Raw genomic sequence first — 23,580 nt, forward strand, 5'->3', positions numbered from 1 at the left:
TCTCCCCAGTCCAACAATCAAAGATGTCTCCAGACATTGTCAAATGTCCCCGGGGAGCAAAATCACCCCTAGTTGAGAACGACTGATCTAAGTGGAAAGAGTACTTTTTTTCCAATTTCTTACTTGAGGGAATAACTGCAGTGACAGAAAAATTTCAACAGGCTGATCCTTTTTTGAAAGCTCTATTTTGCTCCTTGTATCAAATCGTCATTTTTTTTTTTGCCCAATTCCTTGAAGTGTCACTAATTCTTCTTTTGAAGCCATGTGACACAAAATGAGAAAATTTGAGACTAATGGCTAATTACTTCAAAGAGGAAAATGAAAATGTCCAAATTAGAACCTTTCTTCAATTAAAACTTGGTCAATAATAATTTTTGCTGAAGAATGTGTGCTGTCATTATGTAAAGGTGGTCTTTAGTGTTCCATTTTGCGTTATATCCCCAAATAACACTAGCCTTTTCTATTTTAGGGCTGATTCAATTAGTTGGCATATAATTGAATATATCTTCTAAATTCTTATTTAAATACTATTCTGTTTTCATTTTAGAACTTTTACTAGATTCTGCTTATCCCAATAATTAAGGGAAATGCATTCCTAATTCTGGACTAAAATAGCATGTAGCAAGTTGAAGCAAACAAAATGCAAATGCTTTAGAAAAAGAACATAGTTTTAAGTTAAAATATATTAGTCCTATTTATCATTTCTTAAAAACTAGAGTCCTGAGTGACTTATTTTAGGTTTTGTTCTGGGATAATTGCCTACCTGCCCCATCCATTCAGAATGCTTAATTTTTAATATGCAAGTATATGGCTTCCATGTAGTAATTATCATTACCAACTGGGTTCAGGCATACGCTCACCTGGCCTTCTTCTAGCTTCCTACAAATTGCCTCATACTCACTCGCTCAGTCTACCTAAAAGTTACTGCTCTCTCCCCAACCTCCCCCCATACACTTTCTGTATAAATTTTTTTCTTATCTTATTGTATTTCTAAGTTTATAAAGATAATACATGAGTGTTGTAACAAGTTAACATATGGATGTCTAAAGAAGTTAAAAATAATTCCTGGGCTTCCCTGGTGGCTCAGTGGTTGAGGGTCCACCTGCCGATGCAGGGGACACGGGTTCATGCCCCGGTCCGGGAAGATCCCACATGCTGCGGAGCGGCTGGGCCCGTGAGCCATGGCCGCTGAGCCTGCGCGTCCGGAGCCTGTGCGTCCGGAGCCTGTGCTCCGCAACGGGAGAGGTCACAACAGTGAGAGGCTCGCGTACCGCAAAAATAAAAAAATAAAATAAAATAAAAAATATATAATTCCTAACTTTTCTCCAAACCCATTTCCTACACCTTTCTCTATGCTCTTATAAAAACATACAGAAACGTGTATGTGTACGTACGTACGTATACACACACACACACATGTTCTTTCTCAGTCTCCTTTACTGATTTCTCCTCTTCTGTTATCTTTCTAAAGAATAGATAATTCTGTCCTCAGCTCTGTTCTTTTTGCTTCTATACTTTGCTTCTTTCTCCTTAGGTGCCAAGATTTTAAATATCTAACAACTCCTAAATCTCTGTCTAAAGGCCTCTCCTCTGAGCTTAGATTTATATATTTAACTGCTTAGAAGACATCTCCATTGGGATGTTTAAACAGACATTCAAATATTTGATTCTGCCCTCCAAGATACCTGGTACTTCCTGTCCATTTGAATTTAGGTGTGGCCATGTGGCTTGCTTTGGACAATGAAAGGAGTATAGAAATTACATGTCACATTCAGATAGAAGCATTAACAGTCAGTGTATGACTCTCCACTTATTTCCTCTGCCATGGTGATCAGTAATAATCCTATCAGCTTGAGTCCTGAAGTGGGAATAACAAGGAACAGAGTCCCAGGCAGCTTGAGATGCACATGCAGCATGAGCAAGAAATAAATTTTGTAGTTTGCAGCCACCAGATTTTGTGGAGTGTTTGTTGCAGCAGTATAACTTAACCTATCCTGACTAACCACCGATGTGTACTAGGATCCCAAATTCAACATGGTCAGAATGAAACGACCCACTCCATTTTCTCCTTTCCCCATCTTACTCATTTTATTAAATGGCACTAACACACACCCATCATCCAAGATCCAATAATCTTTTTTTATTTTACTCTTTCTCTCACTTTCCAAATCCAATCCATCAGTAAATCTTAAAGGTGTGGCTCTACTACCAAAATATATCCCAAATCCAACTACTTCTCACTATTGCCACTACTGTGACCCTAACCCAAGCCATCATCATCTCTCTTCTGCACTGACTCAGCAGCCTCCCCATTTTCCCTCTAAACACCAATTCTCTCTTTCACCTTTATTACTGTTTTTTCTTATTGATTTCTTAGAACTCTTTAATTTTGGCAAAGGTATTAATTCTTTACCTTCCATATGTGTTGCAAATGTTTTCCCCAATTTTAACTTTTTTTTTTTTACCCTGTTTATTTTTTAGAGTCAGATTAAGTCACTGGCTTTTATTACCATCAGCCTTAGTCTCTTTGTGCTTAAATATGGTACAGAGGGACTAGATACTTTATACCTCTAAACCTTTCAGTTCTTGTTCAAACTGGAGGTGTCTGGTAGGGAGCTAGCAACACAGAGTAAATATTCAAAGGTCAACATAACTCTCTGAAACCAAAAGGATGATTTTCCCCCTCAGGGGGAGTATTTCTTAGTAGGGACTCTAATGCTAATCCTAGTACTTCAATTGTCATCTGTTTTTCAATTTTCAGATGATACATTTTGTTACATAAATGAATGGATTCAAGGCAAATGAATCAACTTTTAAATTTAAAATTTACAGAATTCTTTTCATTAGCCTAATATTATATGTTTTCATCTTTAAATCTCAATTAGATTTTTTTAAATAGCGGAGGATCAAGGGCCAGATATTAGGCCATGGAATGGCTGATAATCCTTAGATAATATACATTGTTTGTACATTATGCACAACTCAGTCATAGACGGCAATAGTGCTGACAGTTACAAAACTGCAACTTCAGGAAGAATGATTGGTCCAGGAAGATGGGAAGGCTGGATACTATGAATTTGAGCATTTGAAACAATGACATTATTTGAGACTCATAGGCAATGGGGCGGTGAGTGGGGGGGGCAGATGTGGGCGTTCAGAGACTCATAACATGGTCCTTCAACAATATGTTAATTCAGTGAGGAAAACAACATATTTGCACAGGCAGGGGAAAGGAGTTGACAAAATCTGTGTATTAATTTAAAAAAAATAAATAAACAAGATTATATAATTATGCCAATAATTTCCACTATTTATTTATATTATCTTTTACTTTCCTGTAAAGTTTAATCCATTTATGTAATATATCTCTCCTTCTGAATACTATTTTCATCATTTTATATGTTTCTTTCTCACCATCCTCCATTTAAATATCTTCCTCTTTTTCATTTTTTCTGTGTGTTTTAAAATCTTTTTTTGAAAATTGCACAAAAGACAGTTATTAAGAAAATGACATGGGAACAAAATTTAAAATTGCCCATACAATTAACATTTTGGTGTGTATCTTCTCAGGATTTCTGTGTGTAAATATATATACATATAAATATCATCCTGTACAAAATTTTAAGGCAAAAATGGGATTATGTTATCTGTGGTGATTTTTTTCAGTTAATTTATCATGAAAATTTCCATTGCAATTGATATATTTATATCTTTATGTACATATATAAAATATATATCTTTAGTTTTCAAAATTTGCTTCATAGCATTTCATTGATGTACCACACTCTACTTAACCAGTTATCTATGATGGATATTGATACAGTTTTTAAACATTGGTAATTATGAAAAATGTTTCCAAATAATTTTTGAACAAATACCTTTGCACAACTATCAAATTATTTGATAAAAATAAATTTTTAGAAGTGGAATGGCTTGGCCAAAAGGTTGGTACATAACCAAGGCATTTGATGCATGTCACCAAACTGGTCACCCTCCAGGAAGGCTGTGTGTATACCCTGCCACATGTAGCAGTACATAAGAAGGACAGCTTCCTCACTACCACCTGTCAGGACCGTTCTTTCACATTTCTCATGATCTGAAGCTCAAAAATGATGTTTGGGGCTTCCCTGGTGGTGCAGTGGTTAAGAATCCACCTGCCAATGCAGGGGACACAGGTTTGAGCCCTGGTCCAGGAAGATCCCACATGCCAAGGAGCAACTAAGCCCGTGTGCCCCAACTACTGAGCCTGCGCTCTAGAGCCTGTGAGCCACGACTACTGAGCCCACGTGCCCCAACTACTGAAGCCCGCGCGCCTAGAGCCTGTGTTCCGCAACAAGAGAAGCTACTGCAATGAGAAGCCCGCGCACCGCAACGAAGACCCAATGCAGCCAAAAATAAATAAATAATTATTTTTAAAAAAAGGATGTCTGGACAGCTATTTTAATTTACAATTCCTGGTTGCTAGTGAAATTGAAACTTTTCTCATCTAGTTATCAGTCTTTTTACTTTCTGTTTTTTGGTCTTAAATGATTATGTCTATTGATTGGCTGGTTTTTGTTATGTTTTAAATGAACTGAATAGAAACAATTCTATTTTGAGGACATTTAATCCTTTGTATGTCATACATACTGCAAATATTTTATGAATTTGTCATTTGCCTTTTAACTGTTTACTATCTTTTGTCCCATACAAAAGCTTTAAATTTGCATGTAGTTTAAGTTTGCATTTTTTCCTATTTTCTAATTCATTAATTTTTACTTTAATCATTAATTTCTTTCTTTCCTTAGTTTTTTTCTCTCCTTCCGACCTTTTTTTTTTTTTTTTTTTTGCGGTACGCGGGCCTCTCACTGTTGTGGCCTCTCCCGTTGCGGAGCACAGGCTCCAGACGTGCAGGCTCAGCGGCCATGGCTCACAGGCCCAGCCGCTCCACAGCATGTGAAATCTTCCCGGACCGGGGCACAAACCCGTGTTCCCTGCATCGGCAGGCGGACTCAACCACTGCGCCACCAGGGAAGCCCCCTTCCGACCTTTTAAATTTATTTACTTCTATTAAAATAAGAATTCTATTTAAAGTTATTGATTTTTCTCTGTGAATAACACTGGGTATATTTTATAATATTTCCTGTATAGTATTTTCACTGTTATTATATTTCAAATAGTCTGTAAATTAAGCATTGATTTCCATTTGGATCCATTCTTGGAGTGTATTTTTTCATTTCTAAGTAGATAGGTTTTCACATTTAAAGTTTGCTATGTAGGGCTTCCCTGGTGGTGCAGTGGTTAAGAATCTGCCTGCCAATGCAGGGGACACGGGTTCGAGCCCTGGTCCGGGAAAATGCCACATGCCACGGAGCAACTAAGCCCGTGCTCCACAAGAGAAGCCACCACAATGAGAAGCCCGTGCACCGCAATGAAGAGTAGCCCCCATTCACTGCAACTAGAGAAAGCCGGCGTGCAGCAACGAAGACCCAGGGCAGACAAAAACAAATACATTTATAAAAAAAATAAAGTTTGCTATGTGTCTCTAGTTTTCTAAAGCTTATTAGATATCCAATATTAATATATATTTTAAATATACACATACATATCTTTTGAAACCACCTTTTTTCTTATACCAATCACATTTTTTTTTTCATTTTGTTTTTTGCCCAGCTGATCTGGTAAAGATAGGGAGAAGGATTTTAAACTCTCATAACTACAGTGATTCTGTATGATTTCACTGTACATTGTGATAACCACATTTCTATAAATTAACAAAAGAAATAAATTTCTACTTTTTGATTAAAAATGCTTCTGTGAGGGCTTAAATTTCAAAATAAAACTTATCACAATGAAACTTCTAAAATCATACTTGATGACAACATGTTTTCAGAACAGAATCATAAAGAATTCCTTTTATTTTGGGGCAGTGTTAAACCAATTCCTTTGAAAAATGTCATAGGGCATACAAAAAGATGTCTAAAATTCTGTGAGGAAAAATACATCAAAAAAGCTACGACATAAGACATCATTATTCTCTTATTTCTCATTAACTAGAGAGAAGTCACTTCTTTTTAGATACAATAGGGAAAATAAAAATATAAAACAAGCCCCAAACATCCTTCAGAGGTCCCTGTCCTATCACCCACTGTGAGCTTTCTAAACAGCAGATCAATTCTTGCTTCCCTATAGTCTATTTGGCAAGATTCATAAATTTGGGAACACAATATAGATTCCACCTCATTTATCAAAGCTTTTTGCCTTCAATTGAACTATCCTTTTTTCCAACTGTTTAAAATTAAAGTTGGGGGTTCAAAAACTAAGCATTCATTAGCAACGCTCTTTTAAGACTGGTTTGCCAAAAAAGAACCAAAGGTTTATTGGTGTTGCAGTGATTGAAACAGACAATTCATTTTTATATGCACATAGAACTAAAATAATACTTTGAGGCTAGTGAGTTTTCATCCTTTCTTTTAACTTTAATGGTATTCTTATTAGTTTATGCATAAATTAAGGGAACCAGATGGGCTCTCCTTAAATCCCAGGGAAATACATTCACTAAACTTCTTTAGGAAAATCAAGGAAAGAATGTACATTATTCAAAGAAAATAAATAACCCTAATGGAGTTGACTATACCTAAACTACATACAATGTTCTTTCAGTCATTTTAAATACTAGAGAGGAAATATATTGGGTTGGCCAAAAAGTTCGTTTGGGTTTTTCCATAAGATGTTATACCTTCTGAGACTGTACTGTCTGCTCCTTCATCTACTAAGATTTTAACACACAACACCAATAAGACATTTCCAGGTTTGATGATGGATTTTCAGTGCCTACTTATACTCTCTCACATATGACCAATTTAGGAGTTAAAGATCTGGCATAAGAGGCAAAACAAATTAACATGGATTTAACATCTGTGTTCTTCAGTGTAATATATTTTGGTGACATTAGATTTGGCACACTCTGTCTTTGCAAATGATGGCCAGAATCCAATGGATTACCAAATCAGCACTTTAGGTAATAACTATTTTTCCCACTAATGGAGACTGACAAGGTACACTTGTCTTGCTGAATGTGTTAGAAAATTACTAGACAAAGTGTTTTTTAAATGTTGTTAAAACAGGTGTTCAAATCAGATTTTCTTTCCTTCTTCTTTCCTTAAATATCAAAGCCCTCAACTCTCTACAAATTATTGCATTTAACCTAACTAGAACTTAGTAAAAGCTTAGTTATTTTTATTTATTTATTTTTTTGCGGTACGCGGGCCTCTCACCGTCGCGGCCTCTCCCGCTGCGGAGCACAGGCTCCGGACGCGCAGGCTCCGGACGCGCAGGCTCAGCGGCCATGGCTCACGGGCCCAGCCGCTCCGCGGCATGTGGGATCTTCCCGGACCGGGGCACGAACCCGTGTCTCCTGCATCGGCAGGCGGACTCTCAACCACTGCGCCACCAGGGAAGCCCAAAGCTTAGTTATTTTTAACATGGCATGTTTTTAACATGTTTTAGCATGTTTCAGTTCTATTTCTCCTTTTCAAATGCTCCTTCTCTCCAGTCAAGGCAGTCAACTTCATATTTTTGCTGGGGGCCATACAAGAATCCTTTAGTTTTTAAAACTAAAGTTTTTAGACTGAAATTAAGTAAGGTGATAGTAAATTTCTCTTTTAAATGTAATAAAAGATTCATAAGAGAGTAAATGTAGCATTTCTGTATAACTTAAAATTTTTTGAAGTATTCATTTCTGAACCTAGGGTTCTTTTCAGTTTTCATTTGTGTTTCTGTACCAACATCATTAATAAATTTGAGAGTTTTTATTATAGTATTTTATTCTTTATATTTTAAGGGCTTTTTCTACCTTCAATTTGCCTAATATATCAAAGATACTTACCTGAAACTCAAAGTCTTTAACAAAAACATAACACTAAATGTTTATTAAATTTCTAGACATGCCCACCAAGCAAGGGCATCAAATTAAAGAAGGAAATTAAATGTCTTCTCTCTAGGACAAAGCATGGAGATTACTTTTTACCTGAAGGCCTCAGTTCTGAAAATGACATTCTGATTTACATTTGTGTTTAACCAACCAACCAAACAAACAAACAAACAAAAAAAGACCCAAACCTCCCTGTTACTGTATTATATTTGTTCACATTTCCCAAACTGATTCAGGGAGTCCTAGATTATAGTCTTACTATGGAAGACACTGACTTGGAACCCAAGATCTAGGGAAACCCCTCTAAGGAGGAGACAGACTCTACCCGAAGCAACTTAGGCTATCACTATGCCAATAGAAAAACATTTTCAAAGAAAAAATAAGTAATGGGCCTGGAAGGAAAAATTTTCCTGAGCAACTGTGAGTTCCTCACAAAAGGAAAATTTGCTTTTTAAGGACAAATAAAATACATACAATTGTTCAAGGAAGAATGTGACCCTTGGTGTTTTGCCCCATCATGCATTTATAATATAAATCTGTGTGTCTCCTGTAGAAGTTTTTTCTTTCTGGGAGTTTAGAGAATTAGCTCCCACACTCTAAGCATAATCTAAAGGTGGATGAAGCAGATCAATTTAGCTGTCATTGAGAAAATGAATAGTAGGGTTGCTCCATACACCTTATAATATACGTGTGTGTATGTATATGTGTGTATGTGCACTATACTTAATGTATGTAGGAAGATGAATCCATTCATCCTGCTCATCTAAAGAAACATTAATTGAGCAGGCTTCATTCTCTTTAGTGTCTGGTTAGTTATCATAAATAATGAAATACCATTCACTAAATAAACAATTAGCCTTTGTGAGTCTGAAATGAGTCACCTTTTATAGCTGGCTCATGTATATGGCAGGCAACAAGTCAGGTATGTTGCCTTGGGGACAACTCAGACAAGCATTCTAGCATGAGAGGGAAAAGTGAATCTCATATTCTCCTTTTGAAGACTCCAGATCTATACTCTGGAGACAGCACAGCTTGTATTCCAGTGTTTTCCATTTATACTGAAATTCTAAGCTAAAGGAAAATAGCATGCAGATGTGCTCCTTGTGATTTGAAGAGGCTCTTTTGTGCCAGAGTCCATGGTCAGTATAATGATCATATTTTAAAAGTATTAGCCTTCTATTTTTTCACAAACTATTACTTATTCATAATATAAGCAACCAAGAATTAAGGCATAGGGGCAATAAGCATCAGCCCCTCCAAAGCAGCTGCTCTTTAATTAAAAATCAAAACAGTTAAGTACTTGCATCTTTGACACTCTTCAACCAACACTCTAACTGGCACCCAAATATCTCCCACAGCATTGTACCAAGTGTTTACACTGCAGACGGGGGCTCCAGGTGCCAGGAGACCCTGGAAGGCCTTCTGCATCATCTGAGAGGTGGCCTTGAGGAGCAGCAGCTTAGAATGTTTGAGTTTTATTGCTCATTGTATAATTATTTGAAAAATCAGTAAATTCTGTTAAACTGAACTTTTTATTACCCAGAAGAACTTGACCAAGCAAGACACAACAAATGGATGACTCCTATTATGAAGAAGAGTTTTCTTTGGGGAATTTTACAAATGCTTTTAAGTCATCAATGAATCACTAGTGAAAGAAGCAAATCATAAATGCTTTTTGAATGGCCAAAGGGTTAGTACCTCCCTAAAATGTCAGCAGCTGATTCCCTGATCCTCAGCATGTATAGGCTTGCTGTTAGTGCACTCACGTAGCTCAGGCTATTTAAACGATTAAGAGATGCAGCACATGCAATTCTAGACAGCGACTCAGTGTAACCTAAGTGACCAGGATCAGAGATACTTACTACTCAAGAATCAAAATACATTATATGGTATAAGAACTAAAATTTTGTCCAAATGTTTTTTCCAATAGTGGTATATTAGTTAGAAATATTATCTTTTACTTTGTAGAAGAAATCTTTAATTGATTTCATAAGTTACCTTCTGTTTTAAAAAGTAAACTATTAGTGGGCTGAGTTTGCCCCTCTGGTCCTTCACAAATGTCTATCTTGTAGTTTTCTTATATTATTTTTAACTTTATTAAATATTATTACTTGGGTCAAAAGCAATTATAGCAAGATATAAATTTATAAAGTGACACATTTTCAATACCAACCATCTCTATCACCTTATTCCATAATCGCACATTCCATCAAATTAAACTCCAAGATTTCCCACATTTGTTTTAAATTCTATATGTATGGCTTATGAATAGCAATTTTGATGAATTCCAGCTGGTTTAAATATGCAGGCAGACACTTTATAACAGAATCCTTTCAATTCTTATTGTATTCAATGAGGCCTATTTTAAGTGGGCCACCTGGTAGGATAAAGCACTAATAATTCTCCACAGAAAAAAAAAGAAAAACAAATCACCCTGCTAAACTTAAGACCATCTTCCCCAACTACATTACTATTACATACCTAATATAAGTGAGAAGTAGTTCTAATCTTCTGGAAAAGTTGAATTAAAGTTTTAACAATCTAGCCACCCTATGAACTACTAAATTACTCATTTACCTATTATAACAACATTAAAATAATTTCCACCATTTGTGTGCGTTGCCTGGTTTCACAAATCTATCATACACATTTCAGTCTCCCCCTCCATTCCCCACACCCTCCTGTTTCCATCCAGCTGGAATACATCAAGGGTGCAGAAGCCAAGGCAAATGTTGACCCCACCCTCCTCCATCCATTTTAAGGCACCTTCAAAGCCAGAGCACTGATCTAGCTCAGTTTCACCAGCAAAGCCAGCCATCCTGCTATTTAAGACACCAGTCTGGGGTTTTTATAGCTACACATTAACATGAGAGCTTTGATTTTTGGTCAAAAACTTCAGCTGCACTGAGTTTCATCAGACTGTCTTCCCCTTTCTGCAGAAGAGTCCTCATTATTAAATCTTCATAATCTTTGCTCTCAGTGTTGCTCTTTCCTTATAATAACAACCTCTCTGAACTGTCCAATAACCAACCCTGAGGAACATAATATTTCCCTTCCAAAAGGTCAAAAATGAACAGCCATGATGGTAGTCCAAGCTCTGTTTTCTCTGACATTTGCACACCCTCTGTGCGCTGTCACAGACATTGGTCATTTCAGAGTGCACAGAAACACTCTCGCCAAGGCACATGAGGGAGGGGAGTGGGGGTTGGAGAGAGAGGAGCTGCAGTAGGACAAAGAACTTACTTTGTTGTTCCCCTGTGCATGTAGCCGCAAGGAAAAAGAAACAAAAAAGAAATATGTTAAACATAAATTTATTTTAAAATCATGAGATTTTTCATGCTAGAGCAAAATCCAAACAAATAACTTAGCTATTCACTGACATCCCATTCATACACATACAGCGCCCAAAGCTCATGGACAAGTCAGAGATTCTGCTTATATTAAGTGAAATCATACATTTATAACAGTAGAAAATTATGACAGAGATTTCCCCCTTTCTTTCTACTTGAAATACTTGAAGTATGGGAACCTGGCCAAAAAGCATTGGTTTGAATTGGTAATAAGTGAACTGTTAGCATGAAAGGCAAAGTATTTAGTATGTCAGCTTGCCCTTTCCTGACAGCCCCTCCTCCAACGTGCCAAGCAGTGGAAAATTTCATCAGCCAATGCATTTTTAAACAAACACTGCATCCTTGGTTTCAAAGAAGGTAGGGGAAAAAAAAAATGAGTAGAGGAAAAGACTGGGTGGCTCTGGGGAGACAGGGTAAGCAGACCAAGTTACGACCTCCATCTGTACCATTCCTTTACTTCGTAAATTATGACTTTTGTCTTGGGTTGGCATGGGAAGCGAAAACTGTATAGTGGGGATACAGCCAAAATAAACACTGGTCCACATTCAAGAAAATGGGTCTGGAAAGGTTAGTCACAAAAATGTAGTCATTTCTAAAAGGGACACTCTGGATAGAGACACAGAGAGCCGCCAGCCACAGGCGGCAGGCAAATGGCTCTCCTGTTTCAAACTGGAGCTGCAGGAGTATGATTTATATCAAACAATTTAACTCACATATGGCTTAAAAAAATAAAACGGTGATTCATTACTCCCAGGGCAGCCCGAGTCCTCGCAAGGTCAGATCCTGTGAGGGAGACGTGATGGGATATGGGCAGGGAACAGATCTGAACTCTTTTCACAAGGGGCCCAGAAGGAATTTCTCTCTCCGCTGAGATGCGGAGTGGAAGAGAGCTGCAACTGAAGTGTGTGCATCTGTGGAGGAGCCTGAGCACGGGTGGAGTAACAGGTTGAGCTGGAGATCTGGCATTTAGTTTTAAGAGAGGAAGTGTGTGCGGGGAAGTAATACATACAAAAATTTTCTGGAGAGCAGTAAGGGAACCATCACAGGAGAGTATATTTTCTGGAAAACAATGCCAATTGGTGACTGGGGAAATGTCTAATTCAAGGACCATCGAGGCCATCATATTTAATAAAAGCATAAATTTAAAGACACTGGTAAAATAGTGTAGAGAAGCTTCTTGACATTGTGAGTTGCCGTGATATAACCGTTAACATCACTGGCTTACGTGAGACATAAATAACAGCACAAGAATGAATGAAATCGGGGGAAAAAGAGCCTTTTGTAAAAGAATATGCCAGTGGTTCAATAAGGCAATAAAGATCCCCAAAGAGAATTTTATCAGGAGTAAAATATTTTTTAGAGAATAATGGGACCTCGGTTCTCCAAAGAAGTGCAGTATTGCTGAAAATACCTCAAACAGATGGGGTTTATTGCATTCCACAGCAGTGCAGCTTTTGATCTACCAAATAAGTTTCAGGAGTTCAACCAAGTATTTTTGCACATTAGGGAATGACTGGCTTCCCTGCTCGGTGGCAGATGGTTCTGTTTGTAGTGGCAACAGTGATGTCACAGAGTAGGGGGCCTTAATCCTTAAATATGAGAAACATACAAGTGGAGGACGTGGTGTGGCTTTGCGATTTCTTGTTTCCTTCAATCATTTCCCAATTGTCTATTCTGAGTGAGGCATAACAGTCATGACTGGTGAATTGTAAATTCTCTATTATTCCTCCACCACTCTGTATGGCAGCATTTATATTTAGAAAGTACCTCCACTGAAGAAAAACTAAACTCTTCGAAATTGGTCATGGAGCTGCTCTAATTTCTGTGGGAAGCACTGTTGGATAAGCTAAGAATAAAGTTATGTACAGCTGGACTAACATGGGCATTTTCTGTCTTGTACAAAAGACTGCTGAGTAAATGCATGGGAGTGGTCATCACCATATTAATAAATATTTATGGGGGTCTGTGTCCATCCCTCTTCTCCCCTATTTGTCATTTGCCACAGAGAAAAGTTCAGTTGCAGAGTCTATCCAAAAGGACTTTCTGATGTCCCTAAAAGACTTCATTACGCGATGGTTTCAACCTCCAAGGCAGTCCTTAAAAGCATGAATTATGACTGGGAGAGTCCTGGGAGAGTCCTGAATTCAGAGGTATAGTGAAGTTCCAGGGTGCTTCACTTTCTACTGTCATTTTTCATCTCTTAAATCATATACTAGAGGGGAGGACCATTTATCTAGATAGCTAAAAAAAACCCTTGTGAAAAGTTCTGAGGTATACGACTTAACAAATACGCAAAACTGAATTTGCACCAAATTTATTTCAGGGCATGCACAGATTTGCAAGCTGCTTTTTTCGTATAGCCAGTTAACCAGCAGCTGAGGGTAGGCTTGTGGATTCTCACTTACCCTGACAGCCTCTATGGCTCACTCCCGACTAACTGATGGAGCCTTTGAGGCCAGCCTGTCCACAGGGCAGCAATTTGGTACCCTGAGACAACAGTTGGGGAAATTCTCCCCAGATCTCACTGATAGTTTCCAAAGAAAAGGTAACTACTAAACTGAGAATTACAGCTTCATGGACACATTAATGATAGTCAATCACAATAATAAAGGCTACATGGCATTGAAGGCTTTCATCCAGTTGCAGGCACTGAGCTAGATGTGATGTGCAACAGTATTCATTTAGTCCCATAAAATCACTCAGAGGAAGAGATTATTATTTTGTGTTTAAAAAAAGAATAAACAACTAGAGAGTGAAGTAAGTTGCCTGAGCCACACGGCACATAAATGGAAGGGTCGGGATTCCAACGCGAGTGGATTTGACTTAAAGTCTACTTAACTTCAATGCACACAGAATGTTCCAAAGAATTTGGAATTCTTTCATGTTTATATATAAATTAAGTCTTACTGTGAGCTGACAAAACTGTGTCAGAAAAATCAGTCATTTGTTATACCACATTCTTTAGATATTTAATTAAATTTGCACTTATTTGTGTTCACACTTAGAGGAAAAATTTATGTACATGTGTCATAAAATATTTTAAAAGTTTTAAAATTATGACTTGCCTAGCTATTGATACACACACACACACACACTTTTTGATGCTCCTTAATTTTGAGGGGGAAATGGTGTGGAGCAAGAAAGGGAATAAAGTTTTGGGTACAGAGGTTAGTTATAAACTTAGCAGAGGAACTCAGTTTCAGGGGGACTCGGTTTCAGTCCCCACTCCTGTTTCAACTTTCCCCAAATCCTTGAGGGAACATCTCATCAGTAAAAAACAAAACCAGAAAACTATTAATTAATTCAATTAGAAGCATCTTTACTTTGAAACTGTGTAAAATCCTACACACTTATTTAACAATTTTATACTGACTATAATTTCAAGTTAATGGCCAAAGGAAATAGAAATAAAAAATAAAATTCTGCCTAATCCAAATTCAGATTTAAATATATTTAAAAAGTATTCTGGCTGCTCAGAAAGCTCAGGTGATGGTAGAGTGCCAGAGTTGTGGCTCAGAGATGCTATGTCTAAGTTCACTGGGTAAGTCAGTGGCATAATGGGAAACAAAATTCAGGACTCCTCATTTCCATTTTAGGGCCACATACTATTACAATACAATGCTCAGATAAGAAGTCTACATTTAGCATTAGATCCAGAAAGTTTAAGGGAATGAAGGTAATTAGAAAATGCACATGGGAATATAGTTGGGCTGTTGTACTTTATATAGCTATCCACTATAGTTTTTTTAATCACACCGTAGAGTGGTTATTTATTTGCATCTCTCTCTTCCACTAGACTTGGAACTCCTATAAAGTAAGAATTGCTTCCTTTTTAATCTTTGAATCTTTAGAGTCCATCATAATAGTGATAGATGAAGGTAAGGAAGGAGGTGGGAGAAGATGGTGGAAGGGAAGGAAAGAAAGAAGAAAAATTTGTAGAAAACTCCAAGAGAAATGACCTAAGAGACAGAAGGAACAAGGTAGCAGAACACTGTGATATGAGTGACATAAAAACATTCCACCACGTGGACACGATAGAAAAAGATATGATGAGGATAAACATGTTATAAAAAAGTATGCAACCTTAGTTTGGACAAAAAAATTATCCAAAATGTCAATTCATTCAAATTTGGGTTATAGCTATTTATCTAACTGAAGCCAAACTTACACAATTTAGAAAAATGACCTATGTAGAATTTTTCCCAGTTAAAATAGAGATGTCTCATGTAGAGTTAAAATAGAGATGTTTCATGTAGAAAGCAGAACTTTATCTAGACTCATATCCATGTATGACACATAAATGTTTCATTATTAGGGTAGGGATTGACTGATTTGCTGTTGACTCAATGGTTTATTGATACAAAAACAAAAACACCAGAAGTCCTAAAAATTTACTTGGAAAGAGACATCTGTTATTAGGTTACTCTGACTTCTTCATCAAATCTTTCTAAATTAGGAATAACTCTACCTAAAAGTATCGCTTCCCCCAAACCTAAGAGTGTTCACGAAATGCAATGTTTAGATAAGCATTCTACTTAGATTGCTTTCAGTAGTTAGCTTCCATTTAAACATCTGAAAGTCAAGCAATAGTGTAATATAACCTGCAGAACTACATGGTGCATAAGAAATGCAAATATTGTTTATGATGAAAACTGAGAAAAGCGATGCTCATGGCACACTGCCAAGTTTAATTTCCTGTCATGTCTTTGGCATGTAGTAAAAAGCCCCTTTGTCTCGATTTTCCAAGCAATTGTACAAAATGTATGTTAATAAGCAAATAAAAATGATGTGAAAAGAATCAAAACAGTTTGTGTAGGACAACTCTAGATTTGCTTCAAATTGAGCAGCCTAATAAAAATAAATAGCAAATATCTCATTGAGCATCTTCTTTTGTGTAGAGCTATGGATACATGAAAATTCAGATTTATAAAAAGAGTTCACAGAGGGATGGGTAATTTTGCTTTTCCAAGACAGTTTTTTGCTCACAAGAGATGCATTACATAATTTTTTTTAAAATAGCAAACTTGTGTAGTGCATTTAAAATAAGTTTAGTTGACAAAATTATGATGTAAGAAAACATTTTCACAAACATTACAGTTCCTTGGAAGGAAGACACACACACACACACACAAACACACTGACATTTTATATAACCAAATGTATTTGGAAGACAAAAAATATCACAAAGTATTTACAATCTCATTGGGCTGTATTATAAATATCCACAACGTTTTAACTCTCTTCTACTTGCTTAAGTAAGTAGTCTGTGATGAAAATAATTATTATTCTCATCGTCATCATTATAAACAAAAATAGAGTGCTTACTTGTGTTTAACCTGTCCAGTGCTTTCCCTGCATTATCTCATTTAATCCTGTCAACCACACTATAGCAGACTCTTGTTATCTGCATTTTAGATGTGGGAATCTTGAAAGATAAAAGGGCTAGGAAACCTTCCCAAGATCTCACAGCTTGTATGTGAGCCTCAGGAATTTCAGTCTATGTAGTTTGATGCTAATGCCTGTGATTTAACCCACAGGCTGTGCTGGTTCTCGTAACAATCCAGCCATAACAATCTTTTAAAAATATAAATCTTATCATGTCACTAACTGGCTTGAAACCCTCCAATGGCTTCCCATCTCACCCAGAATAAAACTCAAATGCTGGCCACCTCCTTCAAGGCCTACATAATCTGGCTACTGACCACTTTTGGAAATCATCAACTACTTTTGTTCTCCTTCATTGTGTCTAGACACTCTGACTTTTTTTGCTGCTCTTCTAAGACACTGAGCTGGCTTTGTACTTGCTAGCCCTCTGCCATGAACACTCTCCATCAGACGTTCATAGTATTTATCCCCCGCTTCTTTCAGGAGCCTACTCAAATGTCAACTCTTCAAAGGAGCCTTCCCTAATCACCTTACTAAAATAAAGCTCACTTGCCCCTCATTCTCACTATCTGTCTCTAATTTTTTATAGAACTTATCACTCTAACAATCACACTCTACAATTATACCGTAACCATTCAATTATTTAACGTCTGTTCCTTGGTGGGGCAGGGCCTCACCGTTCACCTCTGCATCACTACTGCCTGGAAAGGTAGCGGGCAAAAACCACATGCTCAACAGGCTTTTGTGGAATGAATGAATAAAACATTAAGTATATGTGCATTTTTAATACAGAACGTTTAATATAGAAATTAAACACACTACCGTCAATGGATACGGAAGAGTAATAAGTAATGATTGGAATTAACAACAAAAATAGAAGTGGTACAGAAGATACCTCTGTACTGCATAGCACCTGGAAAGAGTCTGGTTTCACCTCATTTGGAAGGCACAGGGTGTGTCATGGGGGTTCACTGTTTTAGGTGTTAACCAGACAAGTGGAGGTTGAGATAGGGTTAAGAGGTCTACGTGAGAACTAAAATAACAGCAACAAGGAGAATGTTTTGGCACAAATCCTCTATCCTTTACCCCTGGAACTTTGGAACTTTGTTAAATTCCAGTGTAACCTCAGGGATATGGTCAGGTCTGAAATCCACCCCGAGATGCTTCAATTGTCCCACAATGTGCTCACATCTCAGAGTTTCCCTTGAGAAGGCTCTATCCCTATTTGGGGCCTAGAAATAACCCAACTTATACATGGTCAGTCCTATAAACTAATCTACAGCCAATCTAAGCACCACAAAGGTCAAGCTGGAGTAAATCCTTAAAGCTCAGTCTCATTGCTTAACTTCTGGGGGGGAACCTGGATAGTACAATTCTCAGGGGTAGCAAGTAAGCAGTGAGAGCCACTCATCTGAAGAGTCTGTTTAATGGTGTGTGTACATATGCTGGGTGGGAATTCTGAAGTTTAAATCCAGACTAGTCTGTGTAATATTACATTTTCCAAAGAACACAAATAGAAGGTCTGTTTATTAACTTGAGTGAGAGAACTGTCTCTAAGACCCTTGAAGTATATTAATAAAGATAAGTGGGAATAACTTATCTTTATTAATATAGCAATGGTAATATTTTTTTGTTCTTTTATACTCACAATGACATTAACCAGAGTTTAATTTTGGATATAGGTACCACAGACATAATGAAAGGAGGTAGATTTTTATAAAAATAAGTACATTTTAAAGAATATGAAATAGTGTTCTGATTGATGATATATATACTATGACTATATGAAGAATGTTATAACCTGCTTATATGAATACTATAGAATAGTATACTGTAGAACAGCATATAAAGGAAAATAAAATTTTAAATTAAAACAAAGAAACTCTCTTGCTTTGAGATCACATATATTATGTTTTATGGCAAAGTTGGGCATTTTCTTTAAAAATATACTGATGAACTTCTCATAATAGAAATCTAATGGATAAAAAAAATATATAAGCAAAGTAGCAGTTAAAACTATGGCAAATTAATTCAGTCAAACAAGAACTAGCTTTTCCAGCATATAGTATGTAGAATTATGTTTTCTTAAACATGGTTAATAATTTTAAAATAAGAGATATGTCCAACTTACTAAAGATTTATCTGGATAAACCCCAGCTCTTAGTAGAGAAGCCTTCCAGCTGTCTACATCCTCCTGTGAATCACATGCCAGCTCGAGAAAGCGATAGTCTTTGTATACATTCCTGGAGTCAAAAGAAAAATCATGTTTTTAGTTTTGAACCAAATTCAAAATGATTTCATATCCCTGCAGATGATGATACAAATGACAGTCCAAATGAAGGGTTCTCTGACAGTCACTGAAGAAAAACAAAAACAACCTACTGCATTTCAAATAATTAGCCAATTCCTATATGTATGTATTATACAATTAAAAAACCCTCCCATTAAAGAATTTAGAGTTATCTGTACTGCTAAGCAATAAGAAGGGAAGGAAATAACAAATGTTCTCAGTATGACACACTGAGTGCCAACTGACAGGGAGTTGTTCTGAGGGGAATGGATTTGCTATTGTCTAGTAATCAGATCAATTTTTGAAACTAATTTACAAATCTAAATGGCTCATAAAACTTTAAAATTATGGCAATAATCTCAAAAAACTAAAATATTATGCTGGATTCAAATCACAAATGCTCATCAATATTGTGAAAAGGAAAGAACATTAACTAATATTTAACAGAGTAAAGTGCCTATGAAGTGCATATTGACAACTGGACAATACTATAATTTTATATTTCCTTTCCTAATAATAAAATAATACACAAGATGTAATAATGCCCATTTAGAATAATTTAGAAACTAGATAAAAGTATAAAAATGGATACAATCAACCATTTTCTACTATTTACAGATAAACCTATTTCTTTATATTCTTTTGTTCTATGCATTTTTTCACAGTTGAGTTTCTCTCTCTTTCTCACTCTGTCTCTCTCTATTTTGTGTCCTTTTCACTTACTATTGTATCATGGTCATATACTTATGCTATTACATCTTCATAAACATCAAATTATAATGTTACAATATTCATTAATATAAATGTATGATAATTTACTTGACCTCCTAATATTAGATAAGTAATTTACTTTATTTGCAATCATAAATAAAGCTCAAATAAATATTTTTATCCATAAGCCTTTGTCTTTCTACTTTAATTTACTACTATTATTTTCTGAGGATAGATTCTTACAGACAGAGTGACAGAATCAAAGTTATAATCATTTTTGAAGACAATGATACACGTTCCAATTATTTTTCCAGAAAAGATAATCCAATTTAGACAGATACTAGCAGTGTACAAGATTAACAATCTTTTTCTCTTCTTTATCTCTTCCAAGGTGTTCTCATTCATGGCTAAGAGTTTCAATTTACACCTAACTCAGATGGCTTACATATTTACATCCCCTGTCCAGACCTGCCCGATTCATACTGCTTATTGACTTCTCCACTTGAGTATCTCAAAGGCACTGTGACATGGATGACTGAATTGGTGATTTCCAACTTGATGTTCCCATTTCATGCAGCATCAGTGTAATACAGATACTTTGGAGGTATCTTAGACATCTTCCACACTCTCATACACCTCCTTACATTTTACCACTTAAAAGTGTGCTTCCTGTATATTGACCATCATGTTATTACCATCTCTCTTTTGGGTTATTACAACATCTCTTTAGTCTTGCAGCATCACACGACCACTTTAAATTTGCTCTCTAATCCTTATTATCTTCTGAAAATGTGAATCAGATATTCACATAAATATACCTGGTTATACCAGTTAAAACCCCTGGTATAAAACACTGCAATGCTACATGCTTTTAGGAAAAGACCACACTCACTATGATGGCCTACAAAGGCCTGCACAGTCTGGCCCAACATTACCTTACTCTCTAGCTTCTTTCCATACTCTGTTCTCCCTTGATTTTTTTTTTTTTTTTTTGCGGTACGCGGGCCTCTCACTGCTGTGGCCTCTCTCATTGCGGAGCACAGGCTCCGGACGCGCAGGCTCAGCGGCCACGGCTCACGGGCCCAGCGGCTCCGCGGCATGTGGGATCTTCCCAGACCGGGGCACGAACCTACGTCCTCTGCATCGGCAGACGGACTCTCAACCACTGCGCCACCAGGGAAGCCCTCCCTTGATTTTTAAGCCACACTGGCCTTTTACTTCTTCATATATGCCATGCTTACTCCCGAAGTCTTTGAATATACTGCTCTCTCTGTCTGCAGCTATCTGTCCTTCCCTCATTGCACAGTTAACTCCTGTGCCTTCCCACACTCATGGGACCAGTCCACTTAAAGTACCCAGCAGTTGCACATGTGCCACAATGAACAAAGGAAAATAAAAGGACACCCAAAGAGGTCTAACAGCCAGAGAGACAAAGAATAAAGAAGGCAATCAGAGCAGTCTATCAACAAAAGAGAAAGGTTGGGGGTAGCAAAAGAATAATAAGTATTTGAAGAGGTACAAAAGGGCATTAAAAAAGACTTATAGAACTAAGAAAAATAAGATTTTTAAGTTAATATATTGAGTAGATAAGTTGAAGGAAAGGATGATCAATCTTGAGATTAGAATTAGTAGATGTTAAGATCCAGTAGGAGAATTAGAAAAATATAAAGAGAGAAGTGTGGAGGGAAGACCCAGAATATCTAACCTGTAAATAAAAGGAGTTCCAGAAAAAGAAAAGGAAGATGGGAGGAGAAAAATAATTATGAAAAAAACCTATTTTTTAAAAAAGAAACGTGGGGTTCCCTGGTGGCACAGTGGTTGAGAGTCCGCCTACCGATGCAGGGGACACGAACGGGTTCGTGCCCCGGTCCGGGAAGATTCCACATGCCGTGGAGCCGCTGGGCCCATGAGCCATGGCCGCTGAGCCTGCGTGTCCGGAGCCTGTGCTCCGCAACGGGAGAGGCCACAACAGTGAGAGGCCCGCGTACCGCAAAAAAAGAAAAGAAAAAAAAAAAAAAAAGAAACGTATCCTGATTTTTAGAAAGATCCAAATCTTTACATGAAAGTGCTGTTTCAGATAGAATTGATGAGAAAAATTACCACATACACACACACTAGTATAAATCTTGAGCTCTGAGATAAAGAAAAGTCTTCTGTAAAGAAAGAGAAAGTTGCTTACAAAGGAAAAAGAATTAGACTGGCACTGGACTGAACATTCAAAAGGTAGAAGGCAATGAAATAGTATTCATGGATTCTTAAGAGGACTTCAGGCTCAGAGTCCCACATCCAGCCAGGTTATCACCATATACCCAATCTGAGGGAGATGCTAAGGCAGTATTAGGATTATAACAACACTGAATGAACCTGCAGCGAGTGTTCAAGGGTGAAGAAAAACTAAGAGAAGAGAAAACAGTGGTAAGCAACAAAATCTGCTGTATCCATAGAGTCAAATCAAAATAAATAATGATAGATCATCTAAGAATTGCAATATAAGGACTAAATAAGAAGTCTTAAAGAAGAAGAGACACATTGCAACAGAAATTCAAATAGTCTAAAACTCAGGGGAGGGTGGAAGGAAAAAAAGATGCTCACAAGTTCTCCTCTGATGGGTATAGGAATGAAGAGTAGGGAAGCAAAGGGATCCCAGAGTTCTCATATTGTTGGAAGAAGTGGGCAAGGAGAGAAGTAGGAGAAGAAAGTGTCTTGGGAGAGAAATATTTGATAATTTGCCTCATGGAATAATAGGGTTATATACTGATGAGTGTAAATATTAATAAAATAAAAAGTACAGAACTCCCAAATTAAAAAAGAAAAAATAAAGAAAATTAATAGCCTCTTGATCAGATCAACAAAAAATTAAGAAAAGAAACAACAAAATAAAATAGGAAATTTTAACGATAGGAATAAAATCAAGTATATTAATTATTAAATTAATAAAAGTGAACTGAATTCTCTCAGCTAAACAGCTAATTTAGGTTAAAAAAATAAAACCCAATTATATGTTATTTGCAAAACTAAAGGAACAGGTAAAGATATATCAGACAAACACAAAACAAAGAAATAAAAATTCATGAATGGCAATATTAATATAGGCAAGATAGAATTTAAAAGTACTGAACAGGATAAACAATTTAAAAGCACTAAATAGAACAAATAGAAATATTATATAATGATATAAAGTACAATTTATGAAGACTGGAAAATACTTATAAACCTGTTTGCACCAAATAATATAATAGACAAATAAATGAAGCAAATGTTACTTAAAAATGTAGGATAAACTTGACATAACTATTGCATATAATTAATTAAAATATAAATATGGAAAGTTTTTAATATGGCATTTTTCAAATTAGATATAGTGGACAAAAAATAAGTAAGCACATAAAAGAAATAAATAGTACAACAGATGAAGTAAATTTAATAGGTTCCTTTATCGCTTAAATAGAAGATAAAAGATGTTTTCACCATCAACAAACCATTTACAAAAATCTGTCATATACTTGGATCTGAACACATACATAATATCAGTTTTAAGAAATTAAAAAAAAAGAGAGATTTTATGAATCCCATTCTTTGGTCACAAAACAAAAAAAAAAAAAAGAAAAAATGAATTTCTAAAAAAAAGACTCAAAAAGAAAATAAAAAGCAAGCACACTCCTCGATAATCCTTGTATTACAGAAGAAACCAAAACAAAATTGTAAATTATTTAGAAAGCAATAAAAAATATATAAACACATCATATCCAACCAGTGGAGCACAGCAAAGGCTATAGGAAAACTAATGGCTTTAAATATGTTCATCATTTAGAGAAAAAATTTAAAAAGTTAATATTCATCTATAGAAAGTGTTAAATTAGGATAAAAAAACAAAATAAGCCAAGAAAGGAAATTAACACAGATTAAACCAAAACTAATGAAATAGGAAATAT

The 23,580-nt window shown here is 36.3% G+C and overlaps 1 protein-coding gene across 9 annotated transcripts in view; it reads right to left on the reverse strand.

Annotated features, from left to right (window-relative positions):
* The window catches only part of DNM3 (dynamin 3), a 569,209-nt gene that overhangs the window by 82,057 nt on the left and 463,572 nt on the right, over positions 1 to 23,580 (reverse strand). For 5 of the 9 annotated variants that reach the window (XM_029227250.1, XM_029227252.1, XM_029227256.1 and 2 more), the window contains one exon: positions 18,779 to 18,890. In XM_029227250.1, the coding sequence (XP_029083083.1) occupies positions 18,779 to 18,890 (112 nt within the window). Of the gene's footprint in view, positions 1 to 11,155; positions 11,168 to 18,778; positions 18,891 to 23,580 lie in introns of all 9 variants that reach the window. The other 4 variants (XM_029227251.1, XM_029227248.1, XM_029227255.1 and 1 more) reach the window with 1 other exon arrangement.

The sequence above is a fragment of the Monodon monoceros genome, unplaced genomic scaffold (assembly GCF_005190385.1).
Source record: "Monodon monoceros isolate NGI ecotype Baffin Bay Population unplaced genomic scaffold, NGI_Narwhal_1 Super_Scaffold_18, whole genome shotgun sequence".
NCBI classification, from domain to species: Eukaryota; Metazoa; Chordata; class Mammalia; order Artiodactyla; family Monodontidae; genus Monodon; species Monodon monoceros.